The sequence below is a fragment of the Mesocricetus auratus genome, unplaced genomic scaffold, assembly GCF_017639785.1.
Source record: "Mesocricetus auratus isolate SY011 unplaced genomic scaffold, BCM_Maur_2.0 Super-Scaffold_100007, whole genome shotgun sequence".
NCBI classification, from domain to species: domain Eukaryota; kingdom Metazoa; phylum Chordata; class Mammalia; order Rodentia; family Cricetidae; genus Mesocricetus; species Mesocricetus auratus.
In genome coordinates this window covers 98,256,692-98,278,602 of record NW_024429191.1, presented here as the reverse complement: position 1 = coordinate 98,278,602, position 21,911 = coordinate 98,256,692, and the positions used below count along the sequence as shown (strand labels likewise).

The 21,911-nt window shown below is 43.6% G+C and overlaps 2 protein-coding genes across 2 annotated transcripts in view; one reads left to right on the top strand and one right to left on the bottom strand.

Annotated features, from left to right (window-relative positions):
- The window catches only part of Tbcd (tubulin folding cofactor D), a 149,072-nt gene that overhangs the window by 78,936 nt on the left and 48,225 nt on the right, over positions 1-21,911 (bottom strand). The window contains exon 13 of the mRNA XM_040750229.1: positions 21,020-21,114. Within this exon, the coding sequence (XP_040606163.1) occupies positions 21,020-21,114 (95 nt within the window). The remainder of the gene's footprint in view (positions 1-21,019; positions 21,115-21,911) is intronic.
- Znf750 (zinc finger protein 750) lies at positions 5,482-14,018 on the top strand. Its single transcript, XM_005069774.4, has 3 exons — positions 5,482-5,617; positions 10,761-12,376; positions 12,492-14,018. Exons 2-3 carry the CDS (start codon positions 10,950-10,952, stop codon positions 13,195-13,197), a joined length of 2,133 nt encoding a protein of 710 aa, XP_005069831.1. The 5' UTR covers positions 5,482-5,617; positions 10,761-10,949; the 3' UTR covers positions 13,198-14,018.

Below are 21,911 nucleotides of genomic sequence, written 5' to 3'. Positions count from 1 at the left end.
CAGGCAGGTGAGGAAAACTGTGGGAATCCTCAAGACTTGGCCCAAGTTCACAAACCCAAACTGAGTTTCCCAATCAAAGACAAAGCAAGCCGCTGCTCAGAGTTTCAGGTTTCCCTTTAGACACAGAGCATCGGCGCCAACCAACACCAGAAGGGACGGGAAGAACCAGAGACTGTTTACACAAACACAAACAAAAAGCCTTTCACCCTCAATCATTCACCCTGAAGGCTCTTGAAGAGCCACAAGGAACCTGGTTCCACACAGCTCAGAGGCAAAACAGCCAGGAGAACATGTGCCCTACACAAGCTGCCCACGGGCCACATTCTAGTACAGCCAGGCCTCCCCACATAGGGCAGCTCTCAGTGAGATACCACTTACCCTCATGAGCATTTGTAGGAAAAGTGTATCAAGTACCTTGTGTTCTAAATACTCCCCAAAACAAATTATCTCCAGGTCTATAAAAAGCTCAGAGTGGTATCACCTTAATAAAGAAACTAAAACTTAAGTGATAGTATCACCATCTGAGCCTTCAGGTTTCCTAAAGCTCTACATTTACCCCTCTCAGGAAAGGAAAGGACCAACAATAAATCTTTCTAACATACTTTAGCCCTGTCTCTCTAGAACTGTCCAGCTTATTCTGCATTGCCAAATAGGTGAATAAAATCCATTGGTATTCTTAGTTTTGTTTAAAATGAGAAACCAAGTACACCACCTACCAGGCATGTCCAACCTACAGCCCAAGGAATGTGCACAGCCAAGAAGAGTGACAAATGCAGTCTCAGACCTACATGAAATTGTAAAACTACTTAAGACATTGAAGGGTTTTGTTGCTGTTGTTCTGCTTTGGTAATTCAATTACAGGTTCTTGAGCATAAACTCTGTAGACAAGAATATCGTATTCCAATGTCAAAAGGTTTGACACATCTGAGTCCTACAGACTGCAAGAAGCACTAAGGGCTCCATTAACATGTCCACCTCCTGACTATGGCAGGTGAGGACCCCTAAGGCTGTGAGATGGGAACAGACTTCACTGGCCAGTGATCAGTGATCATAATCCACATCTGGCCCACCCTCCTGGATAGGTTCTAGGAATAAGCAAGAAGGGAGGGAGGTGGCTCCTCCCCATCTTGGCCAGATGCCCTGCTGGGCCTGCAGAAACCCTGAACAGTTCTGTCTACTATTGAACAGCAGCACTTACCCCCTGGGCTATAGCTCCAGATCTAGCCAATGGCTTTGAGCAAACAAGAGCAGTGCCTAGGGCCAAACCCAAATCTAGGAAAGTGTCCAGACCACTGGGAACAGAACTTTTCACAGTCCAGCCAGGACTTACTTTAACAGAGATGGAATAGGAAGAAGGCTTGGGAAGGGAAGGAAGGGATGCTGGGAAGGGGCCATCCATTACCTCAGAACTAGCTCAACACCAGAACTCTTAGGAGATTTAGCAAAATAACTTGTTTCCATGGATAGTCTCTCACTGATACAATCCTAACTGAAAAGGAATTCCAATCAAGAAACCCTAAGAGACACCCTCTTCAGTGGGAAAGAAGTCTTCGAGGCAAAGCCAAAGACAGACTTACTAAGACATGGGACAGGCCCTGAGCCTTCTGTTACTCCTCTTAAAAGCTTAGGAGTACAAGACTGCCCCAAATCCCAGAACCCTGTACACTCCCCCAGAATCTGGAACTGGGCAGGAGGATGCTGTTGTCCTTCTCCTGCCACTCAAGGGACCCTGTACTCCTGTCTCAATCATGTCACCAGGACAGAGCTCAAGTTCAGGGGAGACCTGAGCTGCCTGCTGCCCAGACCTGCCCCTGGGGCACTGCAGGGCACTAGGAAACTGAAACCAAACTTGTAATATCAATATAGCAATTTTCATTTCCTTTTTACTTCCCAGATGTTCCTCACAAAAAAGGAGCACAAAAAAAAATTACAGGAAAAAATCATCTTGTGATTTCTTATAAGGAGGGCAGAAATATAAAGTGATTCCCCTTCCTTCTTCATAGATGTTTTCTGAGAGAGGCTGCTGTGTGAAGTGACTCACCAGACTTGGCAAAGCCTGTGCTATAACCCTCTTACATATTGTACACCCCTGTGTTGCATCAAAGGAGACTCAGTTTAGCTCAAGCACAGGTAGAAAGATGTTTGAGGGATAGGAAGGAAGCTAAAAGCCAAGCCATGCCATGGAGTAATACTTATGTTACATGTGACCATACTGCTTGCCTTCCATACCCTGCAGTGTAGGGAAGTGTCCCTCAGATGGCTTCAACAGGAACCCAGGAAAAATAGCTCTGACACAGCTGACCAAACTCATAGCAGTACCTGTACCCAATGGCACCTACCTGCATTCAGTTGGGATGCTGCTGCTCACGAGGCAGCTGCCCCGGACACCTACTCTATATCCCAGCTTACCTCCCCTGCCACATGATGAAATTGTTACCTACCAGACTAGGTTCCTGGGTCAAGTTACTTAACCCCTCTGTGCTCATTTAACTCTTGTAAAGCAGGTGCATAGCAGTTCCTGTGACTACAAAGGATGATGCAAGTGGCATTCAGCACAAGGACCCACATGGAAGATGCTCAGTAAACACTAATTGCCACTACCAGTTCTCTCCCCTACGATTTCACTTACTTCTCAGAAACTTCATCAAGATATCTAGGTCATGTAAAATACTGAGACCAAACATAAGGGTTTACCCCTCACTAAGAATAACTGGAAAGACCTTCTTCTTCTTATGTCTATAGGTGTTTTTCCTGCATGTATGATTATGTGCCATGTACATGGCTGGTGCCCTCAGAGGCCAGAAGAGGGCATCAGATCCCCTTGGACAGTAGCTTTAGATGGTTGAGTCACTGTGTAGGTGCTAGGAATAGAACCTAAGTCTACCAATAGAGCAACCAGTGCTTTTAACTGTTAAGCTATCTCTCCAGACCCACCTTCACTTCATAAGGAATAAGCTATGAGGTCAAAGAGGATAGGGAACATTGCAAGAGGAACAAGCACATTTGGTGAGGGACCAAAGGCAGTCCAGCCACTCCCTACACATCAAGTTCATAAAAAGCCCAAGGTCTTGGTCACCAACAGCTCTAGGATTTCTTTCAATCAGGAGCACTACAGAAGCCCTGCCCTGCAGGAGACAGAGTTGAATCTCTGCACAAAGTCCTGAAGCCCTCCAATTCTGGCAGAAACCATCACTGGAATATTCAGAGCACTTAGAACAAGGTATCAAAACAAGGTTACTCACAACCCCCAGAAACCAGAGATCCTGACTGTGGAATATGTTGCATGGAAATGTCAGAAGATACAATTAAAGAAATTGAGAATCTAAGGAGAAAGAAGAGGCAACTGCAATGCGCTCATAAAGCCAGAGATTGCCCTTAATCAAAATCCAGAGCATCTGGATGCCATCGGTCCACAGCTGCCAAGCCACATAAGAAAATGGTGGCAAGGCTGGGCCTCAAAACAGTCAATGCCCATTAAATGCCACACTTGGCTGCATGAGGACTCTCCATTGAAGGAAGCACTTTAAAATAACATTAAGTCAATATGTCTGTTCAAGTTATGTTAGGGGTTGATTGTAGCATTGTCCACCCTGACTATGAAATGCAGAAAACAAAACACACAGGTGGTTAGAAAAGAGGGGAGGAAATGCAGAAACTATACAGCAGCAAAGACAGGGCTGAGCTAAGTGGGAAGGTAGCATGGATTCTAGCATAGTCCCCACCTAGGAAGGAGGCAGAGCCCCCAGGAGGGTGTGGGAGGCGACACAGAGGCAGAAGAGTTAAGCCTCTTTTGCGGCTAAGGGAGTCAACTTTGAAAACACATGAAATCAGGATTGCAAATTAGAATCAAGGAGTAAATAAATACCAACTACTCTACTCGGGGAGTGGGGAGAAAGGAGTAAAACATCCAGTGACTTCCTACTAACCATCCATCCCTTGCACTCAGCTTGCCCCAACTGCTCAGCAAGAGAAGTGCAACAGAAATGGCATTAAGATAATTCTCAGCCTGGCCTCTCCATTTTGCTGTCTTGGGGTCCTGAGACGTCCAAAGGCCATTATCTTCTGTGGAGTCCTCTACAGAAGCAGAGCAGCTAGGGGACTTCACCATACTGGGGAGCCTCAGTAAACAGTACAGAGTAGAATCCCTGCCCCAGGAGTCCTGTCCAGACTTCTTCCAAAACCACAGATGTAACAAACTGGTCACTGTCTCCAGACAGAGTGTAAGGCAACTTGCTACCCAGAAAGAGATGTGAGGAAGCCTAGGGAATTGCTGTTCTTACAATAAGATTACATCTGCTTTTGACCCTTCATATAAGACAAAAATAACTGGAGGAATCAAACATAGGGGCTGAAAAGGTAGCTCAGAGGTTGGGAGCACTGGCCGTACTTCCAGAGAACCCATGTTCGATTCCTGGCACCTACATAGTGGCTCACAACTATCTGTGGCTCCAGTTCTGAACGATCTGATACCCTCTTCTAGTCTCTGTGGGCACCACACAAGTATATGGTACATGTATATACATGCAGACAAAACACTCATATGTATAAAATAAATCTAAAAACAAACAACAACAACAACAAAAGAATTAAACATAAAGGTGAAGCCAAGTAAAATCTTGTCTTAAATAGGCTGGAGGAGAGCACCAGTGCTCCAACCCTAGGGAGCCTGTCCTTTGTGTTTTTGTTGCTCTAGCCCTTGCTAGCAGCTTCAGGTAAGACCAAGACCCTGGCAACCACCACGCTGTCCTTTCCCTGTCCCCAAACTGACATCACATTCTAGCCTTCACTGAAGCCTGCACAAGCCTCAGAGCAAATAGGTAAATGGGTTAGGGGAATAGAATAACTCCAAAATTAAAAATCTAATTCATGGCTTCAAGAGGGGGTGTGAGGGTGTGCACTGCTGACGCCCGAATGACAGACAGCACATGTCAGCTCCACCACCAGTGCAGGCCCTGGGCATGTTCTGGCAGGTTCCTGTGACAGGGCAGCAAGTTTAGCACCCTCTTTGCCACCCTGGTTCTCGGGGTGACCTCAACAAAAATCCTTGGACAGGGTGAAAATCACAAAGGTGATCAGACACTTCTCTTGCCCTCACAACAAAAACACTATTAGTGTTGTCTTTGGTGACATGTATTTCAAGATAAATGTGTGTTCCTCTGCTGCTATGTACATGTGCTGGAGTAGTGAATGGGGACGTTCTATACCTGAATCTTTAACGCACATCAAAGCTTACTTACAAGAGAAGCACATCAGCACTATAGTCTGCATCCTGGGACCCTGTCTCCCCTGCAACTGGACAGCCCTGACAGGAACCCCCACACACAGTGAACTTAGGGTCCTAAGGGGCACCTGGAGTGGCACGGGACTCTCTGGGTCCCTGCTCAGTGAGGCTGCGTAGAGCTCAGTGGGTGCAAACACATGAATTGTAGCTGCAGGCGGAGGAATATCAGGTGCATCTCTACGCCCTGAGGGCTCAACTCCTACACTTAAATCCCTCCCACTGGAACAGCCGGCTCCAGTTTCACCGAGCCAGCGAGCCAGCGTGAGAACAGATCCTGCTCCTCAGCCCTCGGCACCTTGCACGGAAGACTCCGCATCCCAGCACTGTCCACCTCGGGTAAGTGCTTACAATTTCTTCAAGTTTTCTTTCAAAACTACTCTACAATGTGTCTTGAGGTATCTAGCTAAGTAAATCACTTGCTGTTGTCTGTTCTTTCCTGCTCTATTCCCTAAGGATTACTCAGAACCTGGCAGGTGCATTTTGGAGATGCAGACCACAATTACAAAACTCCTAATGGGGCTGATACTTTATTCCAAGAACATAGGCAAGCTTATTTAGAAATCAAGCCCTCTTTTCTGCTATAAAATTTATTTTAAAAATAAACCAAAACATGAATCTATGCTTTTCCCCCTACTTTTCAAAGAAATTATAATAAATTTCAACATAAAAGAGGCAAAAATCATATGTATGTAGAAATGTAACTATACAACTGCTGGTTTTCATTTCTAACTTAATACCTAAAACTCATCAAATTTAAAGTTAAGTGTTGCCTTAACAAATCCTTTCAAAGACAAGAAGCCAACAAAGTTCAAGTTTCTGTTTGGTTGTTAAGGTTACATACATGGGGCAAGAAGGGGGAGGATATTTTTCCTATATGAAATTTCCCATAAATCTGTATGAAAATAATTACTGATCAAATAATCAGCCAAATCATATTTCATTTAAGCATAACCACCTACATTTGTTGTTCTAGTGTTTTCTGAGCATTAGCAAAGGTTCTCTGGAATTTTAGAATGTGTGTTAAGGAACCATGAGGCAAGGTGATCTCTGGTACAACAATGGCCTGGGAGCTGTGTGTGTACTGTGTGCGAACACAACAGAACCCAGTTGTTTTCTGGATCTTTTCTTCCAAAAACACTCTAGAAAACTGCTTTCCTCTAAGGTTGTGGCCGTCCTACATTCACCTTCATCTTAAAGAACAGAAAGTTTGGAAGGGAGTGGCGGCCAGTCACCGCAAAAGCTCAACTCAACTAAAACTCACAAATCTCGTTCTTGCGACACCCCAGTGGGTAGACGACAGTGGCGTGCCCTTGAGTGGTGCAATAATGCCACATCACAGTGCTGTAATTATAGCATGCCCTTCACGATGTTCCACCTGCGAGGCTCTGTGCCAGACAGCTGGACACCACCAGAAGGAATATTACAGCACTGTCTTGATTTGCAGGTCAATTCGCAGGACAAACATAGCTACCTAGCCTGTCACACCGCTGTCCTATAAAGCAAAGCTGTAATTACCTCCATTGTGTCCTACCAGAGTTCTTTTTAAATTACTCTTTCTCTTATCTGTTTTCTAAGTACAAGCCCCTTAGAAACTTTTAAAACACGCCAGCCACTCACTGTCACCCTGACACCAGCAGCTACATTACCTGTCCACACTTAGGGATCTGCTAAGTGCTTTAAAGACAAACAGAACTCTGTGGCCAACCGAAACCACACAATTCTCACTGTGTGGGCAGGTATCCCGGATGGCACACTGTGGGCAGAGGGAAGGTGCTCTCAGCCCAGGGCCCTTTCCAAAGGCAAAGTCGAGCAGTTGAATATAAGAGCTATTCAAATCTCGTCACACAGCTGATATATGTCAGCAGAAAAATTAGGACAGATTTTACAGATCTTAAGCTGGACACTGTACATGATCTTAGGTCACTGTACTAGTGTAGATAAGTTTCTGCTGCATCCCAGGATGATTCAGAGAAGTAAGTCTCAAGCCAAGGTGGTCTGGGCAGGCATGTTGGGAAACAGGGCTTCCCCAAGAAAACAGAGGATGCCTGGAAGCTCCCTGCCAACAGCCCTTGATCCAGGCTGGTGTCTGTGGGAAGACACCCTCGTGAACCCCCTAACTATCATATGGGAAGTGAAAGGAAAGAGGATAAGGTGCTAGGTAAAACTCGTCTGGGATTGTGTCAGCATCAAACATGCTAACACTACAGATCTCAGACAGCCATGGCTCCACATACAGCCTTCCAGAGATGTATTCCCAAGGTAGTAACAGGCACGCCCCAAAAAAGAGACAGCCACATACCCTTCTTACTACCTTTAGGAAGAGCTTCATCTTTGAATACAAATCCAAACTTACTGTAAACAGTCAAAGTTCTAGGCTTTACTGTTTTGGCAACAATGTGCACTTTTGGGAATATTTAACACTAGCAGCTGCCAGACAGTACAAAGTCCAGCAGGTATAAACTGACCAAGCAGGACTTACTGTAAGCCTCCATGCCCACAGACATATGTGCCTGGCTGTAGTCATAGCTGTGAGTTACTTTCTTCATACTCATAAACCTCACTTGGGTAGGACAGAGAACTCACAGGCTGACATCATCATTCGAAAGCTTACAAAAGCATCAATTTTATCCCACTTACTTCTCTAACACAGTAGTTTTATAGATGAGTTACACCCGCCTTACACCTGCCTCCAAGCAGTGAGTGCTCTGCCTTAATTAGCAATTGTGAAATCCTGAGGGGTCAGTTTATCCAAAGTTACTGAAACTACTACAGCTGAGCCTCCATTTTTATACTCATTCCCGTCCAGTTTTAATAAGCCTCAGTAAACAGTCTCACTCTAGAACCCTTGCACAAGAGCCACTGGGGCATATCCCACTCAACCTGCTCACTGTCCTGAGGATTTGTAGGTCAAAAAATAAAAAGGCAAAAGGTTCAAACCAAAACTTCAGATAGCACTTTAATATATATTATATTTTAATAATTTAATATATAACATATATAAAACCTTTATACATATATAATAGCAATTATTTCCTAAGTTACTCTTTAGGATAACATATGGTGATTTTTTTAAACTACTTGCCTCCTGTAAGACATAAGAAAACCTTACCATGACAGTGTGCTTATTTAACCACTGTAGGTGTTCAATACTGGTGTGCTTACTTCTTCTGCCCCAAACCATCAGTAGCATTCACTAAAATTGCTTCCAAAGGCCCATTTCCTTACATCTAGAAGGGCCTTTCTAGCTTGTCCAATACACACAGTACAGTGTCCGTGTCCATACTCAGCAACTGGGAAGTAGCTTACACTCGATAAATGTTTGCAACTGTCATCATTTTGATCATGATGCTCCCAGTTAGTGATGAAATCATCTCTCTCAGATCTGTGCCATGACATATCCTATACAGCCATGGGAACCTGTCTTGCAGAGGTTCTCACGCCTTCAGAATCAAGAGTGTAATGAGCATGCCAGCACAGGCCCCACTGACTTATCGAGCTGCCTTCATCAGCTAGTCAGACAAGGCTTCTCGGGTTCCCTGACAGAGGCAGGGAAAATGCACTCCAGGTACAAGTCAGGCCCGCAGAGAATTTCTTTACATTTTCCTTTTAATAAGACAGAAAAGAGAAAATCACAAGGCTATTACTTTTAATATGATCGGCTTTGACAGGGTACCTTGTAGCTTCTGCAGCAAAAGTGTAGTCCAGGCAGGGTCCCCTTTGACAGCTTTGTCTCCCATATCCCCAAAAGAAGCCTAGGACCTTCACTTCCTCCTAGCCATGGGGCACCTTCATTCTTATCTAAAATCTGTGCTTCAGTCACTGCTATGCAGACACTCGCAGTGGACTACTTTCAGTATCGGCTGAGCCACTGTTCTCCCAAGCAACTATTTAACAAAATAACCCTAAACTATGATAATAGGGTAGCTGGTAATAGGGTATGGTAGCTCTTTGTGGGCTGGTTCCTGTTGTTTTGAGAAAAAAAATTTTTTTGCTAAGCAGCACAGGCAAGTCTTGAATCTGAGACCCTTTGCCTTAGCCTCCCCTACATGACAGAATTGCAGGTGTGCACCACAGTGCTGGGCATAGTTCTTTGTGTTTAATATATATATGTACACATTTATGTATAATTTATTTTTATATATTATATATCATATACACACACACACACAGAGAGAGAGAAAAATACATTAGAAGCAAAACCAGATAGCATCCTCAGAATACAAAGCATACAAAGTAGAAATAAAGGGCCTGCTCTAGTAGCTGGTCACTCCATCCCACTGCCCACTATACACATGCACACTGAGGTCAGGAAGACAGACAAGAGTGAGGACTTAGGTGTAAGACTTTGGTGGCTGGTTCTGTTTCTAAGGGTCTGGCTTACAGATGAGTGTCTGGCTAGGTCTAGAGGGCGCAGCTTTATACCTTTCTCACAAACTTAGTTTTAAAGCCGAGAACACTTTTCTTAAATAATTTCCACTGAATGTTATTTTTAAGTGTTTAAGATGCTTAGCAGGAGATCTTTCCCTTTTTATCTACTCTATACAAATTAAGGTGCCTGGACTAAATTCTTCACCATATACCCAAGCTCCATCTGGAGTCACCCCAGATGTCTAGGCAGGCCGTTTCACTGGGTACTCAGCTTTGAGTTAGGAAATACTGTAAGGTCTGGATACAAGAGACACCTGAGGCAAAATGATTTCCACCCTCTACATGGATACCATGGATATAAATAAATATATATATACATGGAAAGGAAAGGCAAATCTGAGTTTATTCCCAAACACTGATGAGTGGCAGGTCATAAAGTCACTCGGGACTTGCAAATATTTTAACAGCACTGCAAACTCAATTGACTGAAATAAAGCATTCACATTTTTTGAGCTAACGTAAATGCTACTCACTAGGGATAAGGATGTAGTTCAGTGATAGAACATTTACCCAGCATGTATGAAGCTATGGACCTGAGCATCACCAGCACCCTCAAAAAAGTATACTTGTTGATAAAGCTGGCTTTCATTTGTGATTGAAGTCCTATGTCTTAAATATTCTCCATTTTTAAACATTCATACACAAAATGTCAGCATAGCTAAACAGGGCCAACCTGCCTTGTAGCACTTAATCTTACATATTCACTAAATGCCTGCTCCTATAGAGCACTCAGGAAGGGAGGCTGTAGTACAGAATCCTATCTGAAACCCCACAGAAATGGACCAAGGAAAAGTCCAAACTGTAGAATAAAGGTCCCCAAAACTCAAAAGATCACCTTTGACACTGCTTTCTTGGTCCCCAGGCAGTGCTTGCAGGTCAGGCTTGAGAAAAGATCACAGGAAGCTGGTTGCCAGCAGAGCAGACTAGCAGGGGCACAGGTGTCACCAGCTCTCTAAAAACACTAGGCACCTTGTCTGTCTTTAGTGGGACAATGCAGACAATGACCCACTAACTGTGCCTGACACCAACCAATCTCTGTCTGCCTTCACAGCTTTAGGTGCCAGATGGAAGGAGTTTTCCTTGTTAGGCCCTCAACTCACAGAGCTGGCTCCAAATAGAGTACTCAAAGCAAGAAAGAAGACCAGTACTCCCTCCTTCAAAGCCACCAACGACATCCTGGTCAAAGAAGAGTCAGCAGTGACCACACACTGAGCAGACCAGACTCCAAATACAAAGGACAATGAGTCTCCTAAAGGAACGGAAACCAAAAAAGCCACACTATATTCCACGGCCCCCAGGAAAGCCATTCAAGTACAAATGCTTCCAGTGTCCTTTTACATGCAATGAGAAGTCACATCTTTTCAATCACATGAAGTACGGTCTCTGTAAAAACTCTATTACTTTAGTGTCAGAGCAAGATCGTGTTCCCAAGTGTCCCAAATCTACTTCACTGGACCCTAAGCAGACCCACCAGCCAGAGCCCACCTCAAAGCCAGTCACTTCCAAGTCTCTCCCAAATGGACTCTCCAGCTTTGATCCAAAGTCTCAGCAGGGCTCTGCAAAGGAAGAGGCCAAAGAGAACCTAGAAATGCAGGCCCGGGGGACCCACAAGGGTCCCCAGAAAACAGCCCTACAGAAAGAAGTGACATCAGAAGCCATTCTTAGCACCCAGCCTGGCCTAGACAGTGGGGCTAGATCTTCAGCATTTGTTCCAGTTGGGGAGCACAGACTTAGGGGACCAGAAGACACAGAGGCTTCTGAAATGCTGGCATTAACCAGCTCCACCACCAAAGCCACCTCTTTTCATGCCAAGTCTGCATTCCATACTCCTGGTTACCCCTGGAAAGCTGGCTCCCCATTTCTGCCACCAGAGTTTCCACATAAAATCCCATCTTCAAAGGGGTTTGGTGCTATCTCCCCCTATATGCACCCTGCAATCCCAGAGTACCCCCATCCCTTTTATACAGAGCATGGGCTGACTGCCATCTATTCCCCCTACCTCCTGACTGGGAACACACCTGAGTGTGACACCACTTTGCTGTCTGTCTATGGGTCCCAAGATCAAAGACACTTCCTGTCTCATCCTGGACCAATCCCCAAGCACTTGAACACAACTCCATCAACATATGACCACTACAGATTTTTCCAGCAATATCACTCAAATCTGCCAATTCCTTATGGATTTTACAGACCAGAGTCTGCATTTCCCTCCTACAGTCTCAGGCTCCCACCTGTCACTGGTATCACAAGAGATCAGAGCTCTCGCCTGTTTGAAGGAGCAGCCCTGGCTTACCCAGCCTCGAGTCCCTCCGAGTTAAATCTTTCAAACTCCCACAGAAAACACATGGAGTTTGAGAAGGAAAGTCCAGTTCCTGAGGCAAAAGATCCTTCTAAAGACGGGCAAAGGGATGCAGAGGAGGCGAAAATGAGCCCCCGAGCAGGGAGCGCTGCCACAGGCTCCCCAGGAAGACCAAGCCCTACCAATTTCACTCAAACAAGTCAAACATTTGAAGGCTTGTGTGACCTCTCAAACAAAGCAGCCTCCTCGGGAACCCTGGAACGACTCCAGCAGCCTGAGCAGAGCCCCACTGCCTTCAAACCTGTCCAGAGGAGCTCAGAAAGTCCTCACTCTCAGCCTCCTGCAAACAGAGCAGAGTCTCCAAAAAGGTAAGAAAACTTATTTTTCAAAATCTTCAATGTAATTTTGCTCAACACCAAGTTTACACTTGCTCAAAATGCTTTACATGATCATTTTCCTAAGATTTCTCTTGATTTCTTCTAGCCTTCAGGCCATGAACAGTGACTCTCCAGCCCAGATAGAAACCAGTTCCTCTCTCATCACAGAGGCGTCACCTTCCAGCCCAGAGGACCACTCCAGGATAGCCCCCCTCAATCTCTCCAAGAAGTTGGAGACAAACCCTGCAGCCACTTATGGGCCCATGTATGTGGACAATGCCCAGGCAGACACCCTGGGCTTCTCAGGGCTGCAAGACCTGCCACTCAATCTCTCTGTAAAGGATTCCTGCAATGCCTGGGCTCCTAGGCCTGTCTTCCCCAGCCCACCGCAAGGTGCAGAACCTACTGCTGCTCCCAAGACTGAGACAAAAGGTTCTGAAGGTAGGACAAGCCATGTGGAGACACATCAAGACAAGGCCCACAGCAGGAAAACCCCAGATGTACACACGGTAGACAGCAGTGATGAACAGAAGCAGACAGCAGCTGTAGCGCTCTGTCAGCTGGCAGCCTATAGCCCAGGGAATGTCCGAGTGGGCGATGACGAGAGCACAGCCCAGGAATCCACCTGTCAAGACGTGCCCACCCACAGTTCCACAGGGAACCAGGGGGCTCACAGTGACCTCAGACCCAAAGGACAAAAGAGGACAAGTCAAAGGGATGCAGGAAAATCCCAGCAAGGAACTAAAAAGCCAAAGCTGAACAATGCCGTACCAAGAGTGCTCACTCTACGCAAAAGAACCCGGGTGTCCTGAGACCTCACGCGCTCAGTGCTGTGGCTGAAAAGATGCCTCTTACACCATGTTCTAAGCAGCATCTTCACTTTTTTTTTTTTTTTTTTTTTTTTTGCTTTTTTGGAGGAGGTACAGTCTTGCCATGTTGCTCAAGCTGGCGTCTAACTTGTGATCTTACTGCCTCAGCCTAAGTGCTGGGACAACCAGGACACCCACAGTTTACCTTCACTTTTTATCAAGCCAATTTTTATAAATACAGTTTCTCTTTCCTTCTCAAAAAAAAAAGACAAAAGGCTGTAATCTTGTTCAGTTTTTTGTAAACATTACGAATAAATATTAAAAGGTGTTTCTACTTCTGGTTTTAAAAAACATCCGAGTTCTTATGCTCTCCAAGACTGATGAATTAAACTGGGCTTTCCTGTTTGTGACACATCAGGGAAATATACAGAACTGAAAAATAGCTCAGCAGTGTGAGTCAGTGTGAGAAAAGACCTTTTATATGTACTATTTTCAGAACTAGTAAACTTTTACTGTTTTCCTTTTAAATATAGTTACGTGTTTTGATGCTAGAAAGATCTTCAGTTTGAGCATCAAGTGTTACATGTAAAAATTGTTGTGATTAGTTTTTACTGAACTGCCCACAAGCATCCAGAGATTGACTTTACAAGTAATTTATTTCCATCAGGGAAATACATTGCTGGTAAAGGTATGATCCATTTATTCTACTTGTTTACGATGTCACAGCAAACTTTCTCACTTAGCCTTGCATTCAACTCCCTAAAATGATGTACATGTTGTTAATTTTCCAATAAACTCTTTTGTGAACTTTGAGAACACACAGAGCAAAGACCAACCTCAGATCTGTGGTATTCTTCAGAGTTTTCTGCCGTAACATTCAACAAGAAAGAGTTGACAACTGAGGCAACAATGAAACTAAGAAAGTGCTTCTGGGGTTGGTGAATAAATTAGTAGTCAAAGAGTCCAGACATGTACAAATCTTCACTCCTGGGGCTTTTCAAAGACCATCTAGAAGCCCTAAGTCTCAGAGTGCCTACAGGGTAAGTCTCAGAAGCCCTGGCCCTAAATGCTATGTGGGAAGGGTTCCACCTTTCTTGGTCTCCAGAAGCCCTTATACTCTAGACAGAGATGACCATTTATCCCAAATGTATAGGCACTGAGCACAGGAGTTCATGGTTCCTTTTGCTCAGGCAGCATTTCCAATAGAGGATGTCCAGTGAAAGCTGACCAGTGTTCTACCTCCAGGTGATGTTAGAAATACAGAAACTTTGCAGCTGGTTAAAGTCATATAAAACTCAAATAACAACATATAAGCAGGATACAGAGTTTTTCACAGCCATTATGAGATACATGAAGCCAGTGCTGCACGCCATCTCTAAAGGTACAGAAAGTTTCCCACATATGGAAGCAGGAAAGTCTTCTGCTTTCCATATACAAGGGGCTAGACAAAGCCTTTAGGTCTATCACACCACCACATACCACTAACCCAAATGTACTCTCTTATGATATAAAACCAATAAATACAATCATCTTATTTTCCAGCCTGGCTCTTTTTTTATGTTTGGCAAAGAAAGAAAACTCCCCATTAAGTAAAGGCCTTCAGGGGAAAAGGAATGATCCATCAAGCACTGTTTGCCTGGCACTGACAAAGTCTTCCTGATGTGTTTAACCCAAATAAGAACTCAACCCTCCATTCAGCCCCAGAACTCTGAAGTAGTGTGATACATAGATCACCCACTGTCTATATCACCGTAAATGGCAAACAAGAACTGGATAGCTGCCTGGGTGAGGCATGAGAAAGCTACTCTACCAAACAGGAGATACTCAGTCTGCAGAAAACTGGTCTGTGCATGGTACTACCAGCCTCAACTGACAGACCCACCATGGAAAAACTCTGCCCTCTAGGAACAGTTGCTCCAAAGGTCACCTTCAACAGCATACCCATGGCAACTAGAATAGATAATTCTATCTGCCTATAAAACAAAAAGAATCCCTACAGCTACATAATAAAACACTAGGCTCTTACTTGTTTCCCAATTACTACCTCTCTACATTCACATATGATTGACTGAAGAGTAAAAGCAAAATCAGACAAAAAGCAAAAACAAAAGAAAAAAAAAAAGCCAAACTTTTAAAAGTTAAACAGAACCACATGACCTAGCAATACTACTGCCAGATATAGCATACAGACCTGAACACAAATCTCAAAGAGACATGCTCATCTCCTGTCCACAATAGCCAGGAGATGAACAAAGTGGAGCATTACTCAGCCTTACAAAGAAAGACATTCTTGCACATGCTACAGTATGATGAGTCTTGAGATCATTATACTCTATGAAATAGGCCAGCCACAAATGGCAAAATATCGTACACATTTTGTACTTATATGAAGGCCCAAGAATGGGCAAAAACATAGGAACAGGAAGCCTATTGGAGTTACGTGGGGTGGGAGACAGGCTGTCTATTTAGAATAATAGATGTTTTAGAAACAAATGTATGAAATCATTGCCCAACAGCAAGAACATAGTAATACTACTGAGAAGAATGCCTGGAAATGGCTGTGACAAAAATTGTTTTATATATTTTTAACTGTAAGTTTAAAAGAAAGGAGTAATGAAATATATCAAAATCCATTTAATTACAATTTAAATGAGTAAACTGTAAGGTAGGTAAAATATCTCAATTTATATTTTAAATCAAAACAAACAAAAACCCTTCCTAAACAATCTCAACAAAGGTCCACTGTGATTTGTCCTCTTCCCACAAGACCTCTACAGGGCAGGGAACTAGATACAGAACAGGCACTCTCTCAAAGGAAAGTAGAGGAGGACAATTCACCAGCAGCAAAGTCAAAGGTGCCACATTGCACTCTTCATTTTCTTACAAACTGGGGTGTCTGGCAGCTCAAAATGCCACAAATGCTAAAAACTAAATAACAGTGCAACTCTGAGACCTGGTCAACATGGCCCTGACTGGGGACTCTGTTGCCTGGGACCTGAAATGCCAGGCATCCCACATATGTATTATCAGGGCCAATGGAGACAGATCTCAATCTCCCTGTCTCCCCACCCCCATCTCTCTCACAAGATTTCCCTAACAAACTCTTGCATATTTAATCCTATATGGCATAGGATAAGTGCCACAACACTATCCAAATGTTCCTTTTTGGATGATGGCATGCAACAAGGCAAAACAAGAGTTCTGTGCTGAAGTACTAAGCTGGCCAAAACTGATAGGATCAACTTTTGCAGAACTCTGGATACTAATCAAGCTCTTATGATAACCAGAGAAATGCTTAAGGAAGAAAACACTCACAGATACTCTCTCACATCATGTTTGATGCTGAGATATGGAACAGACTGCAGTAAACAAAAACAATACAATCACTGGGACAGTGAACACCACAGGCCTCAATATTTCCTAAGAGTAAGTGCCTGTGGGGAGGCTTTTTTTCTGATGGTGCCTATTAGAATATTCAAAATATTCTGTTTTAAACAAAACAAAAAAACTGCAAGGCAGACAAAGGAACAGGAAAGTATAACCCAAACATGGCGGAAAACATCTCTGAAGCAGCCCAGACATTGGATTTACCAGACACAGCTTTAAAATGCTCAAAGGGAACCAAAGACCATACCTGAGCAAGCTGAAAATGTCAACAAAGGGATAGAAATTATAGCAACTTAATAGAAGTTCTGAAATTGGAAAGTCAACAGTTTAGATGAAGGTTCTCTAGAGGGGGTGATGGTTGACACTGATTCCCAATGTGACAGGATCTATAATTATTTAGGTGACAAGGATCTGGGTGTGTCTATGATGGAGTTTCTAGACTGAGTTAACTAAGATAGGAACTTACTTTGAACGTGGACACACCATTCCATGAGCAGGGGTCCCAGATTATATAAAAGGTAAAAAGTGAGCAAAGCACCAGCATTCATCTCTCTCTGCTCCCTGACTGCAAATGCAATGCAACCAGCTGCCTCACACCCCTGCCAGCATGACTTCCTAGCCAAGGTGGACTATACTCTTAAAACGCATGAGCCAAAATAAACCCTTCCTTCTTTAACTACTTTTTTCGGGTAGTTTCTGGTCACAGTGATGAGGACAGGAACTAACACAGGGCTTACAGTCAGATTTGCACAACTGAAAGGCAGGGTCAGTGATCACAAAGACAAGAAACTGAAATCACCCAGTATAAGGAGCAGAAAGATAATAATAAAGGAAAAGGAACAGGGCCTAAGAGACCTGAGGGACACAACGGAGCACAACTGCATACCTAAAATTCAAATCCCAAAGTGAGAAGAGAGAATGGGGCAGGTGAAACATTTAAGGAAGTCAAGGCTGAGCACATTGGATGAAAGATAGGAATCTGCATATCCAAGAAGGTCATAATATATAACTCATAGGCACAAAATTCTCCACTGAGTCAAAACAGCAAAGAAGGAATAGAAGGTTTTAACCAAATGTCCAAAGAGATAAGAATGTTTACTTTTAAAACATAAAACTGGGGCGGGGTGGGGGAAATCAACCACAAAATTAGGAACACAGGTATATACTCTATTAGAATACGAATACTAACACTAATCAAATACAGTCACGGAGAGAAAACAAAGGCAAAACCCTAGACTAGCCTGATGCCCCATGGCATATTCACCATGAACATGGTTCAAAGAGCAACTCCAAAAAAAAAAACAAAAAAAAAAAAAAACAGGAGGACCAAAATTAGGAGCAATAAAGCACCTGGACCACCTGAAATAAAGGCTAAGCAGTCCTTTGATAATGGCCCAAGTCCTCATCCACCAAAGCAAAGATCAAAAAAACAAACTTAGGCACAATGCATGGGGAGTACATGTGTACGTGTGCATGAAGACACCTTGGCAGAACTCTCTAAATAACGACCAAGCTGCTCCTTCCTGAGACTTTGCCCAGGTCTTGCTCTCTAAGGCTATGGTGAAGTCAATCTGACCTCCCCAAAGTTACTTCCTCTCCAACTTCAGCATGCACCCAGAAAGCTTCCCATGTCCTCTGGGACAAAAAGAAATGAACAAATATTTTTCGTTCATCTACACCTTGTCCGTCTAGATCGTGTTTATACAGTAACCTTACACCTCAGATATGTGCTTTTCCTTTTCTTTCTTTTCTTAAGAGATACAATCTCTCATTTAGCTCAGGCTAACCTCAAACACCAAGAACAGCCTTGAACTCCTCTAATTTCCAAATGATGAAACTGTAGTGCTTTTCCTTTCTGTCAATTCAGAAGACTATACAGTACACAATGGCTATGAGAAGCAAGTACCCTGCTATGACTTTAAGCAAACAAGACCACTCTCAGAGGAGTGGTGTGGGCTCTAAAACAAAAACATAAAAAGCATACTTCAGGTGCTCAATGTTAGTGTTAGCATCTTCACATAGGTTCCAGAGCCCCTGTCACCCTTGCCTGACATGACGCTTCTCCCATCAGGAGACAGCATAGTGTGCCCCTGTCACAAAAAAGAAGCTTCAGGGAGGTTCAGTTTACATGGAGGCACTGCAGGGCAAGAGGACAGCTCCCCACAGAAAGGTCATGGGCTAATTTATGTTTTTAAACAACAGCTTGACATTTCTCACTTATGACACCAATAATACTCCAGCTGGTAGGATCAATGCTGTCTGATGTCCCGAAATATGGCATAACACACATACAAGCTAGCCTCGTGGAAGAAAACCAAAGAGAAACAGCACTGGTTCCAATTCCATAGCACAGCAAGTTGTAGAACCTCATTAACTAGGTTTCCAAAGCTGAGCTATCTGCACAGACCTGCTGACTTCATGGGCCAAACCAACACATGGGTTGAAGAAACCTTCCCACCACTCCCAAAGTTTGTGTCCAGTCCTTTCTTACAAAACAGTGTGACTTTGCCACACCACAATTTCTGACAAACGAGGCAGTCACAGCTATAAAAACAGCTGCCAAAAAAAAAGGCCAGGCGGTGGTGGGAGGCACTCGGGAGCAGAGGCAGGCGGATCTCTGTGAGTTCAAGACCAACCTGGTATACAAGAGTTAGTTCCAGGACATCCTCCAAAGCCACAGAGAAACCCTGTCTCTAAAAACCAAAACCACAAAACAAAAAAACCCAGCTACCATCTGGAAACATCTTGGAGAGGTTTCAGACTTCCTCCTTGGCCATCAGTGACATACAACCAAGCCGTGAAGAAATGGCTGACATTTTATAACAGCTACAGTATTAATTACTTTTTAAAAAGAGGCAAGGCAAAAATAAATAATTATGAGGATGTGAGGATAGGACTGGTGGGAATGCATAGCAATGCAGACATGTTAGAAGAGTCTGACTTGTTTCTTGGACTAACCATCATTTCCACTCCCAAATCTACATCCAAGACAAATGATAACACATGTCTACACAGAAACTCATAAACAAATGTTTATTGCAGCATTACTCAAAAAGTCAGAAGGTGGAGGCAACCAAAATGGTTAAATGGGGTAAGCAAAAATCAGCACTTCCACGTAATGGAATGAAGCACCACCCCACAGTGATCATCAGAAAATTACATCAAGTTCAGACACAAAAGAACAAATACCAAAGTCTGTTTACATGAAATGTCTGAAAAGGGCAAAACAGAACAGCATAGAGAGGACCAGAGCTTGCCTCAGGCTAGGTAGTAGGGTGGGAGTGACTGCTCTGTAGTGCAGGATATCAGCCTAAGGCAATGAAAATGTTCTGAAGTTAAATTACATAATGTTGCACAACTCCAAATACGTTCAGAGACCACTATAAACTGTAAACGGGTAGACTATACAGCATCCAAATTATTGCAATAAAACTGTGTTTTTAAAAGCAGAAGGGCTAAATAGAATGCAGCTCTAGAAGACTTCCCTTGTGTCCCCATGCTGACACTATAGCTTGGCATTAGTGACATGCAACCCACGATTCCAGTGTCTTGCTCTAGACCAGCAGTTCTCAACATGTGGGTTGCAACCCCTTTGGTGGTCAAATGACCCTTTCACAGGGATGTCATACCAACTATTCTGCATGTCAGATATTTACACTAAAATTCATAACAGTAGCAAAATTATAGTTATGAATAAGTAATGAAGTAATTTTATGGTGGGGGGGTCACCAAACATGAGCAACTGTATAAAGGGTTGTATCATTAGGAAGATTGAAAACCCACTGTTCTAGACAAAAGCCACACCCTGCATAATCTCTGTAGCACGCTTCCACTCACAAGTCACCTCCAGACAGTGGCACATGGCCATAGCCTTATTCTCTGACGCCACCTCACCAGGACCCAACAACTAGCCTGGGTTCATGGCCTTTCTTCACATGCCTCCTTCACAGGCACTGCACTGTGCCTCCTCTCCAGAAGCTCAGCTCCACTGCTGCCACAAGTTGTGTCATTCATCAGGACACTTGTCACTGCAAGTAATATAATACACTGTGGGGGTGCCAAGTGCTACATCTCCAGATGCTCTCAATGGGTGACTGCACCCCTCAAGAGTGAAAAAAAATTCTAGAGACAAGAATACCAAATATTACCAGTGGCCATGACTCTCCAAATCCAGAACAAAGAGTATATGCAGCATGTAGCTACAACATGCTAAAGAGGTAATTAGTGAATTATAAAGGCTGGCATGAGAAAGCAGCCTGAGAAATATATATATATATATATATATACACACACACATATATATATATACATATATATATATATATATATATCATGCCCTTCCCCAGAAGCACTGATGTCTGTGGCTAGCAACATTTGAGGAATCCCACCAAGTTTCAGCAGCCCTGAGGATGCAGATCCATGCACTTCAGTTACTTACCCTCTGAGAGTCTTGATGGCAGCAACAGGCCTCGTCTACCCAGTTCCGCCAATGCCAGACATCCACCATGCCATGCCTTATCTGTCTCCTGAAAACTGAGACCAGAGTTCTAATGTCAACTCCAGGTTCAAAGCCCACAGTTTTGCAAGAAGCACAGCTTGATCTACATTCTGGGCCCATGAGCCTTGCTAAAATCATTTATTTCTTGATTAAATAAATAAGAAATTCAAGCCTAATGTGAAGATATCTGCCACATCAACAATATTCTTTAAATCACCCCATAATAATGAAAGGACTTAGGTCAGCTCAAGGCCATCCTGGAGACATTCTGTCATCTTCAACATCAAATCAGGCCACCTACCCTAGATAGTGGCCTGCCACCACGGCCATAATGCTCTAAACTCAGCCCACTCTGATCAGACAGTAGAGAGACCACAGAGATTCCACCCAACTCAGAAGACATTAGTAGATAAAGAACAGGAGGGCACCTTTACATGGCACCCACTGTTACCTGAGTGATCACAGGCAAGATTTAAAAAGTGATTAAATAAAAGGGACACTGTGTCACATGCCTCTAAACCAAGTACCTAGGAAGTGGAAGCAGGAAGGTCAGAAGTGTAAGGCCATCTCAACTACGTTAAGTTCAAGGCTAAGTTTAACAGGCTGAGATACATGAGATCCTATCTCAAAAAAAAAAAAAAGCATTTAAAGACTTTTTCAAAGTTATGGAAGTATCAAGTCTGTTGTGTTCCTCAACCTCCCAAGTAACTAGGACTACAAGAACCCAATTTTGCACCCAACTGAAATGGAGTCTCATTAGTAACATTTTATATTTAAAATCAATATGCCTGGGTACTCAAAAGTTCTCTTCAGGGTGTGGTCTGTCATAACT

Excerpts from the sequence above, each read along its gene's own strand:
- Znf750 (XM_005069774.4), top strand. The coding sequence starts at position 10,950 with ATGAGTCTCCTAAAGGAACGGAAACCAAAAAAGCCACACTATATTCCA. Across the intron at positions 12,377-12,491 it reads AGAGCAGAGTCTCCAAAAAG|CCTTCAGGCCATGAACAGTG; the intron begins GTAAGAAAACTT and ends GATTTCTTCTAG.